At 52.4% G+C, this 17,450-nt stretch overlaps 3 protein-coding genes across 3 annotated transcripts; 2 read left to right on the top strand and 1 right to left on the bottom strand.

The window, feature by feature from the left end:
* Window positions 1-3,606: 3,606 nt before the first annotated feature.
* CABS01_11729 (uncharacterized protein) lies at window positions 3,607-4,928 on the bottom strand (the record flags this gene model as incomplete). Its single annotated transcript, XM_060545083.1, has 2 exons — window positions 3,607-4,235; window positions 4,307-4,928. 2 exons carry the CDS (start codon window positions 4,926-4,928, stop codon window positions 3,607-3,609), a joined length of 1,251 nt encoding a protein of 416 aa, XP_060397200.1.
* A 1,955-nt stretch (window positions 4,929-6,883) lies between these two features.
* On the top strand, window positions 6,884-9,656 carry CABS01_11728 (uncharacterized protein; the record flags this gene model as incomplete). The annotated part of the gene is made up of 4 exons (XM_060545082.1): window positions 6,884-7,394; window positions 7,473-7,901; window positions 8,133-8,749; window positions 8,835-9,656. 4 exons carry the CDS (start codon window positions 6,884-6,886, stop codon window positions 9,654-9,656), a joined length of 2,379 nt encoding a protein of 792 aa, XP_060397199.1.
* Window positions 9,657-11,270: 1,614 nt separating this feature from the next.
* CABS01_11727 (uncharacterized protein) lies at window positions 11,271-12,148 on the top strand (the record flags this gene model as incomplete). The annotated part of the gene is made up of 3 exons (XM_060545081.1): window positions 11,271-11,465; window positions 11,514-11,598; window positions 11,742-12,148. The coding sequence occupies 3 exons, from the start codon at window positions 11,271-11,273 to the stop codon at window positions 12,146-12,148; spliced, it is 687 nt and encodes a 228-aa protein (XP_060397198.1).
* Between the last annotated feature and the right edge of the window lie 5,302 nt (window positions 12,149-17,450).

Here is a 17,450-nt window from a genome sequence, read left to right as displayed (position 1 = left end):
ATGGGGGGACGAGAGTGCGGATAGTAGACTGCGTCTTTCTACACCTTCTGATGCCTGTGACAGAGTCATATATTCTCGTTCTACCTAACCCCTCTCCACCTTCTCCTCGTGGTCAGCCAAACTCAAAACACACGTCAATCTGTTGCCTTATCACCATAAGGGCGGCTCGAATTTTGCTGCCCGAGTAATTCACTTTGTAAATACGAGACTCGAGCGGCATGTTATGGAGACTTTCTGAATCCCACAGACTCTATGGTTATATCATCTTGTCAAAGGCACCTTGTAGTCCCGGGAAAGACGGCAGTTCACGCATATGGTTCATCCGTCTTCTGGCCTACTCGTAATTGGAATTTACGACCAAGAAATCATCCTCGGCTGCTGGACCAATTCTTCGAGATCATCTCAGTCTGAAGCCCGTCGCGGGCCATGGTCACGAGAAATTGTACATCACTCCCGCTTCTTGACGGGCTCCAAGCCACTGAATGACGCTTCCACCATTTAGGCCCGACGAACGGGTGAGCCCATTTCAATGCTCCCGCTCAAGGATATGCCTCTCTGTCGATGACAGCATCCCAACAGCCGCTTATCAGCAACGCCAGCATCGCCATAAGCACCGCCACCTTCAACACGTTAAGCGTTCGCGTGATGCATATGAGCGACACTCACCATCAAGGCAATGTGAATGTGAACAAGAGTCTCAATAAACTAGCTGGAGCGGACATAATTTAATAGCATACCGATGTCTGTTTCACTTTAGCTTATATTAAAAGGGTTTGGCGTAAGATTTCTTCTGGTCCTTGGGTTCATTTGGCCGCTCAACCGCATGCGCATTGAGGTTGGATTGCTGAGGCAGAAGGCAGAAAAGGGAGTGGGTAGGTGGCAGGTGGGTGAAGATTAGGTAAGCAGTCTCTGTCCTGCTGACGGACCCTTCTACCTCCTTACCTCCGTAGAGGAATCGCCGGCTCTGCCCACAAACTTCCTCCTTCCACCACGCGCAATAGACCGACACAGCACTATTGATCTCATCGTGACCGGAACATCTGATTTTGACGTGTGAACCAACAACTGATTTTGCTTTGTGGCCGCTACGCCGATTCTCATCATCACCATCATTGTGGTTAGCATCATTCTCTGGTTTATCCATGCCGGCATTGCGCCTCCTTCAATTCGCTGTCGCTCTGCAAAGCGCCGCCCCATGCGTTTGAAAACGTGGCCCAGCTTGGACTCCGGTTTGGCACTGCCCTAGCAGCAACATTTGCTAGGGCAGTCCGGCAAGATATCATGTAGGTCAGAAACGCCCGCCACGGTCGACAAGACAGCCAGCGCCCCCACGAAAGGAGTCTTGGTGGTCCAGAACACCGTTGATACTGCCGAGTCGATAATGAGGCTGGATAGGAGGTGGGTAGACGGCATGGCGAGTGGTTTGGCTGGAGGAGGCGGTACTATCGCAGCTGACGAACGAAATTGCCTCCGGCCGTCCTGACTCACACGAAATGCACACTACGGTCTACATTCTCCACCAGCTTCGGCGGCGTCTAGGACTAGTCGATGCTGCGTTGGTCGTAACCCTTGCCTGCGCCATTGGCTGCAGCATACCACCAGCTGCAGAAGCTAGCGCCACAGCTTCGCGAACGCAAGCTGACTAACGAGCCGCGATGCTGAACATGATGGGCGGAGGGACTGGCACAAGGGCCCAAAGTTGTGCAATGTAGACAACGAGACATGCTCACTGGTCGACTGGGCGACGAAACAACTACGCCAGATTCGAGATGACGAAAAATGTAACGAAGCACCGGGGAGGAAAGCCGAGGCAGCTGTGGATGCGGGTGGCAGGTAAGCGGAGGAGTATCAAGAGTTGGAGAATCTCCTATGAGGAGCAAATAACTTGTGCCACGTGATACTGACAGGTCCATCGCCAACTCAGGCACATGGTCTCAAAGCCGCCCTGGATCGCGAATATGCGTGGATCCTAGACGGCCTATCACGAGCCGCAAAGCCCATGAAAACAATTTGAAAGCAACATGGAGAGCCGGCGCTAATTGTAGAGGGCCTTTCACAGAATGGGGCTAAGATTTGGGAGGAGTGGATGGCCTCGTAACTCATTCACACACGCGAGCGGCCTGGGACAGGACCAGCTAATGTCTTGGTTGAACTTGACGAGCCCATCTCACGGACACACATCAAGACATGAGGGTTCCTATATGGAGCTGATCAGGATCAGAAATGATCCGGCAGTGGAGATTCAAGTTCTAGCCAGCCGGGACTCGTACCATATTATCCCCTCCATGCCAGATCATATGCGACCTTGAAGCTCCGTACAGTTTACTTGAGGTTCTCTGAAGACTTGACAATCACATCTCGGAAGGGCACGAGTACCTCGAGTCTGCCTTCACGTGAACAGATCGCCGAGCATCTCGTGATGGCTTTCCAGCGCTGATGTAATTGCATTCTCTTCCTCACTCGTGGCACACTCAGTCGCGGCACCCTTACAATATCAGAGGTCGCCCGGCTTGTTGGATGATGCCCGTTAAGTAATCACCCCAGCTCATCCTCGAAGAGTCTGTCGCTCGCCAATCCGACCGCGCTACAAACTACTAATTTGGTGGGAACAGACGGCTCAGGCGGTGATCCCATTTCCCAAGGCGCCATCAGTGGCAACTCAAAGATCCGCGATCAAGACATCTCGTAATGCTGTTCTTCTTTCCAAGGAATATAGTAGTCCAAGGGCATGCAAGTGGTCCCAATGGTGGCTGTCCTTTGCCCATCACAGTCCTTTTTCAATACAGTGGGCCTCCCAGAACCGCCGAACAAGCAACGACTCCACTGACTCGACAGACCATCCTGTCTGGAACGCATGCTGGGAGTTGTTGAATGGTCAGTTACAATAAGGGCATCGGTGCGGATTGTGGAGATCGTCTAAGCCATCACGAAAGAAGTTTACGCATCATGGTGGTCCTATCAGGTTTCTTGAGTGGTGGGATGTGGTTGGTTTGTTCATAAGATACCACGGAGCCAAAGGTCTATGTACATCAAGGCCCACAAGGTAGTCATGGCATGTTCATGACCAGACAGCATCGTTCGAGGCACCAACAGTGTAGACGTATGGAATACTCAATTTTCGCCCAATAAGAAGTGTTGTTCATTAAATCTTTCGTGCCATTATGAGCACACCAAGGGAGGCGCTATCTGGTTCGACCAGCGAATACCATCCTCCAACAATCAGCGGCCAAAACTTGTGCCTGCTGGCCCGAACCTGAACCTCATCCTGGAATGCCATACTCGCGAGCCTACTTTATGAGTCGCGGCGTGGAGTCTTGTTATCGAGAACCTTTCAAGTGGTCTTTCTCCCCAAACTTTCAATGGTGCTTCTTATAAGGGGCGGTTGCCCTGCTCAAAAACTGGAGGCAGAGCCTCGTCCACAGCCTCCTCCAGCTCCCGTATGGCCTCAAGTGCCTTTTTGGCAGCCGCTAAAACTCGGGGCCTCTTTGCATTATCTGCCTGGAGCGCCCTCTCAGCCATTCTCTTTCGGCGAACGGAACTCGCCAGCTGTTGATCGATATGCGACTGTAACGCAATAGCGTCGGCTTGAGCCTGTGAGGCAGAGTTCTAGTCCTCCTCATTGTCAACGCAGCCGTCAGTCTGCTCCTCGATGGCGCATAGACGAGCGAGGGTCTTCTCGCGCAGCTGGATGATGCTGCTCTCTGATTCTGTCTTGTCCATACCCGCGTCGGTCGCGTACTTGGCATCGGCGTCAATCCGTGTCCGGATTTTCCGGAAACGGCCTTCATCCTTGATGTCGTCCAAAACACACTGCAAAATGTCTGCGCTTGCACCTGCATTCTCAAGACCCTCGTGTGACGATACCGTTTGTTGGGCTTGACGACTTATTTCGCAGAGGGCATTCTGGGTGGAGTGGGCAGATTCCGCAGCAGCACTGGGGCGAGACACATCGGGGTTCAAACCGGCACCCGAACCCTCCCCCAAATCCGTTTCCGAGACGTCAATGTCGCCAATACCGCTGTCATCGATCTCGTGGTTGGGCATACCGGTAGAATCTGGCTTGTCTTGAGGATTGTTGCTTGAGCCCGACTCCGACAGTCCACCTCTACTAGGTAGAGTCGTATTTCGCCTATTTGATCGCGATCGGTCTCGCGACGATGCCGCAGTGGCTTTCTCCATGTTGCGTGAGGATGTGTCGGCGGGAATTGCTGAGGGAGTGGTGGCACCTGCAGGGCCTAGACAAGTCGCAGAAGAGTTGTTAGTGTAAGAACAACAGGGCGGGGGAGAGCGAGGCAGAGAAACTCACCAAGTTTCTTCGCGGACGTGAATTCCCGGGCTGAAAACCACTGGTCGAGGTAGCTTGGGCCGAGACCGCGGATGGACACGAGTCGATGAAATAGACCGTGGCCGTCAATGTGTGGGGGAAGCTTCAGCCAGCACGCACGAGAAGCGACAGCAGCAGGGCCGAAAAAAAGGTAAAGATCCCAGTGTGAATCGAGATGCAGATGGGTAACCGCCTTGAGGCGGTACGCCACCTCGTTTCGCTTGGACTTGACTTGGACTTCCCAGTGGTCCTGGTAAACAGATGCTAGGACCAGGCTTAACGTGGATTGGGGGATGGCACGCCTTAGCCACCGGGGGAACGGTTCGGCCTCAAGACGAGCGGGTAGCGTGGCAATTCGTTTGATCTTGGATGAATAGGCGAGAAGAAGTTGATTCCAGGCGTCAAGGATGCTTTGCTTGGACAGAACGGCGATTCGGTTGAGTTTCGCTACGGCGCGTCCAATTCCCGCGTCGAGATTGTCGTTTGCGTGGGGGCCTGATTGGGAGGGTGTGGCTGCAGCTCTTGAGTCCTCTGGAAGCGGTAGTTGTTGTGATGGTAAAGGCAATAGTGTCGAATCGGATGTTGTTTGTGGGTTAGGCGCCATTTACTTGAGAACGTCGTCGAAAATGAAGGACTGAGTCAAAAAAGGGCCAGGTTGAGGACGCGAGGTTGAGACACGCGACCGGAGTACACTCCGAGAGGTCGGAGTGTGTGTGAGCGCCCGGGCGCCTGTTGGTGGCAGGACGTACCGTTGTGAGTTGGTGGTGATGACGTAACAACGGGCAGGAGTGTGTAGGCGAATGGCCCGGTTACAAGGTTACTAAGGCAAGGTATTTTGTACAGGATGGTGACATGCGTCTAAAAGGTCCGTGGTTTATCCGTTTGGTAGTGGGGCGGCATAAGAATGGAAGGTGCTGACCCCGAATGGGAGTGGAGGTGCTGGTGCCAAATGGCAGGTGCTGGCGCGCCGGAAAAAATAAATGCAAGCACCCCAGAATCCGTTCCTTCCTTCTAGGAATGACTGCCAGCCGAACTTCAAGTCCACTCGTCGGAAGTGTGAATTCTGAGCTGTGCCTTGTTCGACATGGGAAAATATTTGCTCGAGCTCATCGACAACCGTCTCACTACTTCTACAAGCACATGCGGCAATGCCTGCGAAGTGTCAGTGAGTTGTTGATATTGGGAGGTGCTCGTTATGACGCCCAGCTGATTCAGCTGCTCAGTACGGTGTGGTGCAGCTGGGGCGGGTTCAAGAGCTCGATGCCATCTGTGAGACAGAACTCATTTCCAAGCATGTGTGCGCCAATGCAGTGGTCGGCACAAGCTTTGGCCCACAGAGGCATCAAGTGAAAAGCTGAGGTAATCGCTGGGTAAGGTGAGGTGAGGTGGGTAAGGTAAGTTGGGTGGAACAGGCAAATGGCGCTAATGAAAAGCCTAGAGGTACCTTATGCCGAGAGACAAAAGCAAGTACTCCGTAGTGCCCCGCCGTCAAAATATGTTGGAGAGGAAGTTGCTCGCCCGACGAGAGAGACACGGAAGCACTGCGTCTACTTCCTTTCGTTCTAGCTGTCAATAAAGTAGCGAGAGTTGTGCGAGCGAAGCAAGACATCTTGGAGGCTTTTCTAAATGGGCAGGCGTATGGTCAGCAACTGCCTTACTCTCCTGGGTAACTTGAGACGGGAGTGAGGTTCTTTCCCATTTACCTTAACCGAGGACCCGGTATCCCTTCGATCATCCGTACCTTCCTCCGACATGATCAGGTACGTAAGGAAACATCTAAGGAAGGTACCTGCACATTACCCCTCTCTCATGCGAAAGGCATCTGTCGCCACATTCACGTCTTGCCAACCTCCGAATCGCGTTCACCTTCCAATGCCACACACCTCACAAAGTCATCCACCTCACAACCTCATTTCTCAATCTCCATTCCGTCAATCCGCATACAGTCAGTCCCGTTCGTTCGATTTCCACCAGTTCAGCCTTCACCTATTGACATGTCAACTATTCCATTTGGGGTCGTTTGACTTGGACTCGTTCATCCTCGACTCGTTCAAATCACGAAAATACCCGCATCCTCGGGATTTCCCAGCACCAGTCATCCCCCAGCTTTGCGGTACGCCTTTCTCGCAACCAATCAGCCAGAGATCCCGGGCCCATTGTGTCATTACGCGGTTCATCGTGGGCGCTTTTGTTTCTTTGGCCATTGCCCGCCCCCAGGGCGGCCTTGAAGGCGCCAAACGACATCAAAGCAACAGTGAGTGGTGCCCCAGCTGCCCCGACTCAGCAACCGGGGTGGCGCTAAGTGGTTGGCAGGAGCAGAAGGAGCGGATGGTCTGAGTGGCCAGCCAGCCACCTTCCGCCAAACACAGACACGTTCCAAACTCTCCCAATCTTTTGGGTGTTTTTGGCAAAACTTCCCAATCACATGACCTTTTTCCACCAACACGTTCAAGTACGTACCTACTCGCTTTCGGCCGGACATCACCCCCAATCCTGAACACCACGTGGCGGCAACACGCCCGTCTCATCCCACGTACCTTGTACCGCGTCACTCTCGTTATGTTGTCCCCATCCGCGGCTAAATATCTAGAGGAACTGAACCTCTTTGAGGCGAAATGCGAGTCCTCCGATCAACAACTTCTCTCACTCTACGGGCGCTTCAAAACCTCCTACTGTGGTGCAACGGCAACATCCTCGACATCGTCTATCGACTTTCGAATCTTCGCACTCGCTAACATCACACCTTATCTCGTAGAAGCCCTCTGCAGACTTCTCCATCGATCGACAATTGAACGAATCCCCACGGCTGACAACGTGAAGAATCGCCTGCAAAGTCTTGCTGTTGGGCTGGAAACTCAGCCGCATGTCCTTGTTGAATTTCTCGGGCGCGACATATGCTTGAGCCGGACAGCCATCGGACATATCCAGGACTGCCTCTCTGTCCGCCCAGACCTCCGCCTCCCTGACCTGCTCCAACTCCTCTACGACGAGCAGGCCAAGGTGCTCAACAACCCCAAGGGACTGCGCCAGGTCGCCGACATCACCTTATTACGGCGCATGAGGGAATCTCGTGAGTCCTACCGACCTGTCGTTTCTGGTGCGCACCTCGCTCCCGCATCAGTTTGCTGACCCAGCATGTCTACCGTAGTCAACCCGGGTGTTGCCAAGACAAAGAAGCTCACCGTTGCCCGACCTGGACCTCCCCCCGGCGCTCGTCACCCATCCCAGGACGGGTGTGCTGACGACATCGTCAAAGGAAGTATGGTCAATCTACGCCAACCACCCCGCGAGACGTTGCCGGCGGCTTCTGAAACCCACAAACACACGCTTGTCGACAATGCCGACACCATTGTCGGATCAAACCAGTCTGTAAATGAGGACGAGTCATTCTCATTTGCTGGCAGCGGGCGGTCCTCGCCAGTCAACTCGCCTGAATCTGGACGAAGAGCGGGGTCGTGGTTCGAGGACCAAGGCCTGTCCGAAATGAGCGATCTCCTTCCACCGGACTCGCCCCAGAACCAACACCTTCCACCCGCAAAACGAAAGCAATGGGACCCACTACACGAGCAAACATTCAGTGAGAGCCGGGGAGAGGACTTGGCTGTCGACAGTGGCGACGCAAACCGGCTCAAAGTCTAGGGATCACCGAGCTGGGGAGTCGTCGAGGAAGAATTCAGTCTCCCTGAGACAGTCCAATCCCGCAGCCAACACCGAATCAAACGTCCGCGACTATCGCCAGTACCAGAGGCTGGAGATAAGATGGTACAGACAGGCAGTATTCACCAGAAACCGTCGCCTCACGCTATAGGGCCAGCTAGAGACGAGGAATCAAAGACACGCAGCGCCCATCAGACACCAACGTCTCGGGATACACAGCCAGAGCCAGGACCCGGGCCAGAGAGCTCCAAAGCGGCCATTGTGGCAAACATGCTCAAGGTACCCACGAAGGAGGCTAAGCCACCGCAGGGCGATTCGGTGAATGGCGAAAGGTCAAATGGCGTGCAACGAGGTTCGGCCGAATCCCGCGTCCATCCAAAGTCTCAGCAGGCCTCTTTGGACACTCTGATCGCGGGCCTGCATTGTCTAGACGATGGTCACATGCTGAACGACGCCGTCATCAATGTCCTAATTGGAACTCTCGCATGTGACAGCGTTGGCGTCATTGACAGTCTCCAGCTCACTAGCCCCTTCAAACCGTCCCCGGGTCTACAGATGCGACTGTTGGCCTTGCGTGAAACGAACATCCTTGTCATGCCATGCTTCCACCGGCAAAGCAATCATTGGCGGCTCTTTATCCACTTGAGAGGTTCAGACTCCATTGCGGAGCTTGACTCGCTGAATCTTCCAAACAAGCAGGGATTCAACACAGTGATCCCAATGGTGGCGCGAATCCGTGGCCCTCCCGGTCCCACAAGAGTTGAGAAGGTTCGTACAGAAAACCTCGGGCGCCCAGGCCCCGACTCCCAACGTCTTACTAGGGGCCTTGTCGCGCTGACTTGACTTGATCTAGATCCGGTGCGCCCAACAAGGCAACAACATCGATTGTGGCGTCTTTACCGTGGCGTTTGCCATGAGGATTGCGCCGGCCACGACATTTCCTCCGCCAGGCCTCGAAGACCAAGTCGACGTGCCCGTCTTGCGGCAAAGGTACAAAAAGATGCTACTGACATCTACCCTCGCCAGTCCTCCAGCGGCCCTTCTTGCCTTCCGCCCTCTTCGACGATCACAACCGGGGCCACACAACGATCTACTAGGGTCGGACATCAACGTCATTAACTTCCAACGGCGATTATGGGACAAATGCCGTCATTTAAGAGCCATTAGAGGCTTTGATGACAATCGAATCGCCAGTCTACAACTGCAATCCGAGCTCATCCAGGCTTCAGCAATCTGCTGTACCGCAGGCCTCGTCGATATGCACCATTGGCATGCTACAGCGATAGACGAGGCAACCAGAGCGGCCACTGCCGGGCGGACGCTCTCTGTTGTGACACAAATGAGGGGTCAGATGGCTGATCTCCTTACGAAATGTTCTGGAACCCAGAACAGATACCTTTCCGCCCAGCAGCAAGTGGCTCTTCGGATGATGGGATCTGCCATTGGCACGGCTATCAATGAGTTTCCCGATCATACTCAGTCAAGCGCCCAGGCCCCAACCCAGTCCTTGGAGTGGAGTCTCTGGACAAAATGTGTCGTCTGGTGGCTAACGGCAAGGCGTGCTACAAATCTGTGCCACAGAATACAGAAGCAGTGGCATGCCAACCATGTACAATTGGTCGACGCGAGCAGGGATGAGGCCGAGGCAATGGGAATTATGCGCAGGAACATTTGATCGAAATCCATTCATCGGTGGATATGGCTACATACGACGATAGACAACGGCATCTGCATCGTTTATAATGAAATGGGCCATGGCCATTGTTAGAAATGCCTTGACCACACGAGGGAAGGATGGAAGCGGAATTTGATGAGGTTAGTACGACGCGTTAGATGGTAATGATGTATGATTAAAGCAAAGCGTCTGGAGTGGTTCGGTGCTTAAGCAATGGCTTGTCAAGGCTTGATAATGGGGAAATAGTCATTAGCCAACTTTCACTGCCCGGGCTTTCAATGTCAGAAGCTTGAGAACACAGTTTAAAAGTATCGATCGTGATTGCGAACCCAAGTAGCAAAACATGGTATAGGTTTGTCGTGGCAGCCAGTTTGCAAACTTCAGTCTCCCCTTGTTGAAGGTCAGTATAATACCCCAGATGCCAAAGTTTTCTTTACCATCCCACTAGTATGCGCCGTACAAGGTGGCCATCCTAGAATCAATACAGGGCAGTCTTGAGAATGTCACTCGAGTTCATTCTGTTCACAGGCCCAGCCCATGCCAGTGAGACCCGATAAGTTGAGCCACTTTTCTAAAGCTCGCCCCTCTAGCCATCGTAGCTTGAAAGATGACAATGTCATTCGGCAAAGCCATTGAAAAAGAAAAGAAAAGAACCCCGCCAGGTCCGGAAATGATAAGGGAGGAGGCAGTTAAATGGGCAGACGTTGCCTCGCCTGGCATCAAGACGACGTCCGAGTCACCGATCGCTCCAAAGAGCCAGTGCTCGAGCGAGCTATGGCGCTTAAAGCAGACCCCAGCTCAATAAGCGAATTGTGAGGCTTTGAGTAAATAGCGCATGCGCGAGAACCACCTTCAGTAGGCCCTGTGTGACACGATTCTGCTTTTCAGCAAGTTTGAGGAACATTACCGATGTTGACTTCACTGCACGCCAGAGCAGGAATGTGGCGGCTGAAGTCATGAGCAGGTCGCAGCACGGACTCATTGCAGCAATATCTCAATGCAAGGTACCTGTGCTGGCTGAATACATTAGGTTATGTCGGAATCTCATTGAGAAATTTGCTCATTTTTGTTACTACACTCCCAGCGACCCCACTGCCGTGCTCGATCTCCCGCTTCGTTACATTTCTCGGCAGCATTGATCACGGGGGACGACGACCATGTCTCCTCTACCTATTCTCAGAATCCGGCGTTAGACACGGGCACCTGGACAGCCGTGTGACCCCAGAGCTGCGGCCACGAAGACTTCCCCAAGATCGTGCTGGGCGAGGTGCGGACCTTGCTCGCACGGCGCAAGTCATGCCACTGACGCCATCAGCAGAACCTCTGCTGCATCGGCGGGCTGGACAATGCTGAGCTGGTGGACCATGAGGTCAGCGAAACGGGACTCAGTGTGTCTACAGCGCTAGATGCACCACGCAGAGAGCATAAGGAGCCAGAATGGCTCCATCAGTCAAATCCGGGTTTCACTCAAGGCCACCGGCAAGATTCCATACTTACGTCGAGGCTGGGCGATGTCAAGATGCGGCATTCAATTCAAATCTGATGGACCATGGCGACCTCTTCATACGTCTGCATTCCTAGAGTTCGATCTCGCTCGCCAAATTCATTGTGCCGATGCATCCGACATTGAGCTTCCTTGACGTGCCACGGGGTGGTGCCGACAAAAGGTTTTCCAAATCAAGCATCTCAGCCATTCTCGAGCGCGGCGGCTCCGTTGATCTATGCGAATCAGAAAAGACTGGCTGGCACTGTGACGCTGGCGATGAAGATACCCGGTGGAAGATGGCCTTCCGGAACCGCTACCAGATCGTTCGGTGTCAAGGCCCTTTTCTCGATTCCTTTATGCCGGGCGTTTAGTCTTATAAGCCTGAGGACCGTGACGATGCCGACAGCAATGCCGAGAAGTGCAAGACCGCCCCACTCGGGCTCAATCCGCGATTCGGTTGGTCGACGATAAGAAACGCGCCAAATATCATGTAGAGCACGCCGCATACGAGTGTCATGTATATGGAGACAATCGTGACAATGAATCTGCGGAAGATGAGGGCCCAAGGACGCAAAAGATTAATACTGATCGACTGTCAGATTTGGCCGCGAGCCGCTCGTCTGCAGCCGGGTTCGTAAGACCTGACCCCCCGCCATCTCGAGCGCCTGAGCTCGTCGTTCGAGGATCACGGGACGTACGTCTCTGGGATGAGGCCAGTGCCCAGATTCTAGAGGATACTGGAGATGATGGCCCTGACTCTCGTACCCAGCGCCAACCTCCATACTTGTCAGCGAATCCACCGAGAGTTGGGCCGAGGAAGCATCTCATGAAAGTGCCGGCCGCAAAAGAGGCGACTTGCATCTCTTTCCCTGCAGCAGAGAACGAATCAACAGGTGCGCAGCTGGAGTTCGCTCATTGGCGAGGACCCAAAGGTGCTCAGGAGCTGAGAAATCATGACAGCGAGAACGCCGCTGGATTGGGCCGCGCTGAGGTTAAAGGTGTTTGAAAGGCCAAGTGTATCGATCATGAGGTTTCTGCGGCCAAAAAACTCTGACGTATGGCCCCAGATCAGCGGTTCGATGATGAAGTCGATGAGAAACAACGCAAGCCCCAGGTTTGCGACATCCTGACCACCTCTGAACGCAGCCATGTGCTCTGCCTCACCGCGAGTGTATGTGTACGAGCAGGAGGAGACTCTAAAAGTTGTAACGGATGCGGCATTGCATGTCGCCCATCTTCGTAAGGTCATCCATTTTTGGGGTTTTCAAAGTTGTTGGGTAGGAACTCGCAAACAATAATGGGTCGATCTCAAGATCCTCCGCCCACATGAGTGTGGCTCACCACTTCGGGGGCCAAAACAGTATCGTTGAAGATTTTTTTGGTAGTTAATGTCCGAGTCTTGGTGAGAGTTAGAATGGATCGTTGAAAAAGGCCGCTGGACCGAGAGTTCGTCCGTCTGCCTGCCTTATGCGTCAGAGAAAGACGTGGGAGGTTCATAGATCGGCTGTGATGAAATAAGATGCCGAAAGACCGCGTCTCTTTGTTTCTGGGCTCGATCAGCGTGATTCCTGTGGCTTTTCGTCTTCTTTGTTATCAGAGGCAGTCGGATGGCCGACAATCTATCTCACCAGCAGCATATAGCGCTCTGAGGCTGTTCAGGCGGCCGTTTTGGCACCGGCTCAAGGGCGAATGCATGACACGGGAAACCGGGCCAGGTATCCTGGTCGGATCGCCGCTGATAGCAAGTGATCCGTCCCAGTCAATTGTTATGTTCACAAGCTTATTTTCTGAAAGGCTTTAGAATATCAACACCCGACAAGCGATTGGGCTTCTTGGGCGGGCGCTCACCTGTGTGGTCTGGTCGCATGGAACCATGTTCGCTGCCTTCGGTGCTGGCATTCCGGCGCTTTCTGGTCTTATTTAGAAACGCAGAATGTATCTTGGAGCTTTCTGTCACCTGTTACACAGGTCAAGCAGTCAAAAGCGTAGTTGGCAACATGAAGTCTGCCAAGTTCCAAGGCCAAAGTTTTCGGCGATCCTGGCACAAGAAGGATGGTTTCGGACGAAACTCCAGATCCTGAACTGACAACACATTTGGAGGAACATGCCCGGTGGGTCATATATGTCGAGGTGACGACTCGCATCTCTTGATGGCCACTGTTTGAACTGCACACCCATTGCTGCCGGGAATCGGGTTACTATCGACACACCAGCCTCGTCATGCTCGTCAACACCGTCTTCGTCGTCTTGCGAGCTCTAAAGCCCGCGGTATTGATCAGCCTCTTGGTGAGCGTCTATCTACTGCATTTAGCAGTGCAATGAAGGCTAAGGCACATCCCGATTACGAACAAGACGCCCGACGAGTAATCTAACGAGGAGGCTATAGACCGGACTCCGATCAACGCAATGGAAACAGTCAAAGATGCTTTCTCAGAGGTATGTGACGTTCCATCATATTTACATGCCTATCAGCGTGGATCATTAACGCAAATGTTACGCGAGACAAAGGAAAAACATCCCAGCTTATCAGCCAAGTCGGGCATCACGTAATCCTGCATCTCCACTTGATTGATTCTTTGAAGTCCGATGACCGCCTCAGCTCTTCCAAAGTTCTGAGAGGTACGTTCCCATTGACATTCCCGACTTCGGCGATCTGCTGGAGCCGACGGGGCACGGAAACCACAAGGTGTTCTTTCTCGTGCTCCGCTAAGCAATGAACCATGATCTAAACGAGTAGTAGTAGTGACTCCAACATGAAGTCGTGCTGATATGTAACAACAGCGAAAGGGTTTTAAACACTTCAGACACATATAGGCAGGTTTACAGAGGCTCTGCAGGAATAGAGTCGCAATGCCTTGGCCAAACAATCGGGCGATGACGACGGCAAGCATTTCGAACTCAAACTCCAAGAGTGCGGGCAACTCTGGAGGTCAATACGCTTATCAACATGCTAAATTTTCTGCAGAGGTGGAATAGCCGAAGTTTGACGCGCTGACTACTACGCGTAGGATCGCCACGATGCTCCTAGCTAGAGCGTTTCTCGGCGAGGAGGCCGCTCATGACGACGAATGGCTGATCGTCATGATAGACTAGGTATACGGTGAACCTCTGCCTGGCTCAGAGACTGCTGTTTTAATTACGCGGGTAGCCTCATCTTGCTCTGGCTCCTCCTCAGGTGTATCAAGCTATGGCAGAAGTACAGTCACGCCGCGACACTCCCAACCCCTATCCTCGAGAGGCGCATGAAGCAAATTGAACTTGCCAAGCAGGGTGTGGCGAAGATGCCTACTCAACGATACTGTCGAATGGATCCATGAAGTTTCCAAGGGTAAAGAATGGGCCCTGTTGACGTTCAGCTTAATATTCCGATCGTGTCGCTCCATGGGAGTTCTGAACTTCTGGGCATGTTCTGAGCGACTTGTGCAAGCACCCCGAGTAAATTGACCCTCTGAGAGAAGAAGCTGTCCCGAGGCTTGCTGCAAACGGCTAGGAAATGACCTCACTCTACAAACTGAAGCCGATGCACAGCCTGCCGGACTAGGGTTTATGTGTAGTGCCTGCAAGCGTGATTGGTCTAAGCCCCCTGCCCCCCTTTTTGTTCTTCGGCAGGCCAGACAGAAACAAACATGAAGCGATGAGATTGACAGATCGAACATCACCGTAGCGAGAGGCCGTATGGTCACGGAAGATATGATTCTCGCCGACGAGACATTCCTACCTTGAGGAGCCAAGGTAGCAGCCATGACTCACTTTCAATGGTATCGTAGGTCTGCGAGAACACGGTAGAGTGGCAAGGTGATAGCTCCGTGAACATAATTGAGGTGGATAGCGACCGGGTATCAGCCACAGAGAACGCGTCGTGCTTTGTCTCTACGAGTGCTGACCATCTAAGTTCCGGCCACAGCTCGCATGCCTGCATAGGCCACTTTGCTTTGAACGATTTGAAGCTGGTCTTGACGGAATCATGCCTGACTACAAGCTCAAGTGTTCCAACGTTCCAACGAAAGGGGATTTCCGCCACCGCCTTCTTCTTCTACTGCGTGGCTGGTCAGTCTTGAGTCCAAGTTGCATGTGAGGAGGAGGTCTGGATAGGTAGAAGACTTAAATCCTACGTGTACATTTATTCAAGTTTCCTCCGCATAGAACACCACCAGCGGACTTGCTGGAGAGGGCCAATGGTATCCTCCTATGTGATTTATTGGCAACAAGCGTACTATCCAATGCCATTGCGGTTCGAGATGGTCTCAGGAATGACTGTACAACTATGAAGCAAGGCTTTGACATCACTATGACTGCCGAGCTCAGCTATCAAGTCGTCAGATCCGAGTGAATGTGAAGTTGCTACAATAGCTGAGATGAACCGAATTGAACCCCTCCGCCAGGCAACAGCGGCCAGGGCAATGTACTTGCGTCTCGTGGCTCAAAGTTTAGCATTGAAAGTCGCCAAACAATCGATGGCACTATCTTGACCGACTGTAACCGGAGTTTTGAAGTCACACATTTTATAAACCTTGGAGTAGCTAATCATCAGATTACGGGAAGCGGGAAGCGTCACGAGAACCTTTCCCCTTCCTAAATGTGTATTTGTCGGATTGGAAGTCCAATTCGACCGCGGCATACGGCCAACTGCGCAGGGGCCAATTGGGGGCCCTATTTACGATTATCGTAGCTAGCCCAACCTACGGTTGGAACCTCCTTTTTACACCTACGCAGAAATTCATATAGTTCAATTGATCTCTTCGTCAACCCACGGTTCGAACCAACTACCCTGTAATAGGGATACCAACAGTATTTCAGCGCTTTCGTTTCTTGAGCTTCTTCGTACGTCACGTGATTCTTAGCATAATACTTCATTATCCACTTTTGACAATTTATCATCGGAATAATCCATCCTGGAAGTGCAGAGGAAATCAATAGTCATACTCAGCGAAGGGTTCTCAACCCAGACGTCTTTCATCACCCATAGGATTTTACATGCGGCGTTGAGGAGTGTTTGCAACGCGGCAAGCTGTTTGTTATCCATTCAGAAAATTTGACTCTGTTCATCTCAGAGAGTACAGCGAACGTGGACCTAGGTTGATAGTCAAGGCCATGATACCCATGACGGAAGTAATGGCTAAAAGCTTGCGCGCCAGGGAGATGGCGAACAAGCCTATTCACGAGCGCGACCGTCTTGGAAAAAGAATTTCTGATGACGACGATAGGAGCATATGAAACCTTGACCGGAGCAGTTGGCGGTGAAACAAATCGCGAGACGAGATCGTTGACGGCGTGGGCGGGGAAGACGCCGTCCTGGATATTCATACGATAGGGATCAATAGTGTGCCCGTCGAAGCCACAAGTTCGGTCTCTTCCAGGACAACACTTCGCTGATCACAAGATACAAAGGGCTCTCATACCTGGCCCTCGTCGTAACAAGCCTATCAATTCACAAACAAACTGGGAATGAACACGGTTTGAGTGTGTTCCTGGCGTGCAACTTCAATGACAATCAAGCGACAGCGAGGCTTCGGTAAAGTCTGGGCATCCTTCAAAGTCTCCCTTAGTATTGGTGTTGCGTGGAATACGATCGAGGCATTGATTTAGTCGCACAAATGGGACCTGAGCTCCTGCGCCGTGGGATGGCGGCATGTGTCGAGTACCTTAAACGGAAGTCCATCTTCTCTGCGTTTCTCTCCAAACCCTTAGATATCCTGCCTAAAAGGAGCGCCCGAGATGTCGGTGAAGACAAACCTGTCAAATGACAATCTAATTACATGTAGGATCTGGGAAGTGTGAGCTTGCTGACTTCTAGGACTGCCAGGTCATTTAACGAGTGGTTGGTCTGCCCGAGCATTGTCTGAATATGGTTGTATGTGTCACCATAGCCCAAGGCTCCCCGTGGAGCTCGGTGAGCAAGCCGTCTTTTTCCATGAAGTTAAAAGCGCTCTGGTTATTCCCAGCGGTTGCCACGGCGGCTTCACAGACTCTTTAGGTGAGGGGAACAAGTGCATGAAATACAGTACTAACCACAAAGTCAGTTGCGGTATTTTCAGCCAGCCTTTGCGGTCTTATCCCACTTGGCTTCATACCACACGGTACGGGCAGCCTTGACCTAGGTGGGTATGTGTTCATATAAGTGACTCTGTTACTTAATCGCAAAAAGTCCGCTTTTGCTGTCTTTATTAGTAATGCCATCACGGAAGTACTTGATGTACCAGTATATGAGTCGCAAGGCCTTGGGGCTTAGCTGACGCAGGCTTAATTTCGAGAACACCTTGTGGTTATCAGCGGCCAATGGTAGGGAGAGAAAGCTCCCTGAAACTAAG

The sequence above is a fragment of the Colletotrichum abscissum genome (assembly GCF_030869225.1).
Source record: "Colletotrichum abscissum strain IMI 504890 chromosome Unknown Scaffold_33.1, whole genome shotgun sequence".
Lineage (NCBI taxonomy): Eukaryota > Fungi > Ascomycota > Sordariomycetes > Glomerellales > Glomerellaceae > Colletotrichum > Colletotrichum abscissum.
Note: the sequence above shows the minus strand (reverse complement) of the source record. Positions and strands in the feature narration are given on the sequence as shown.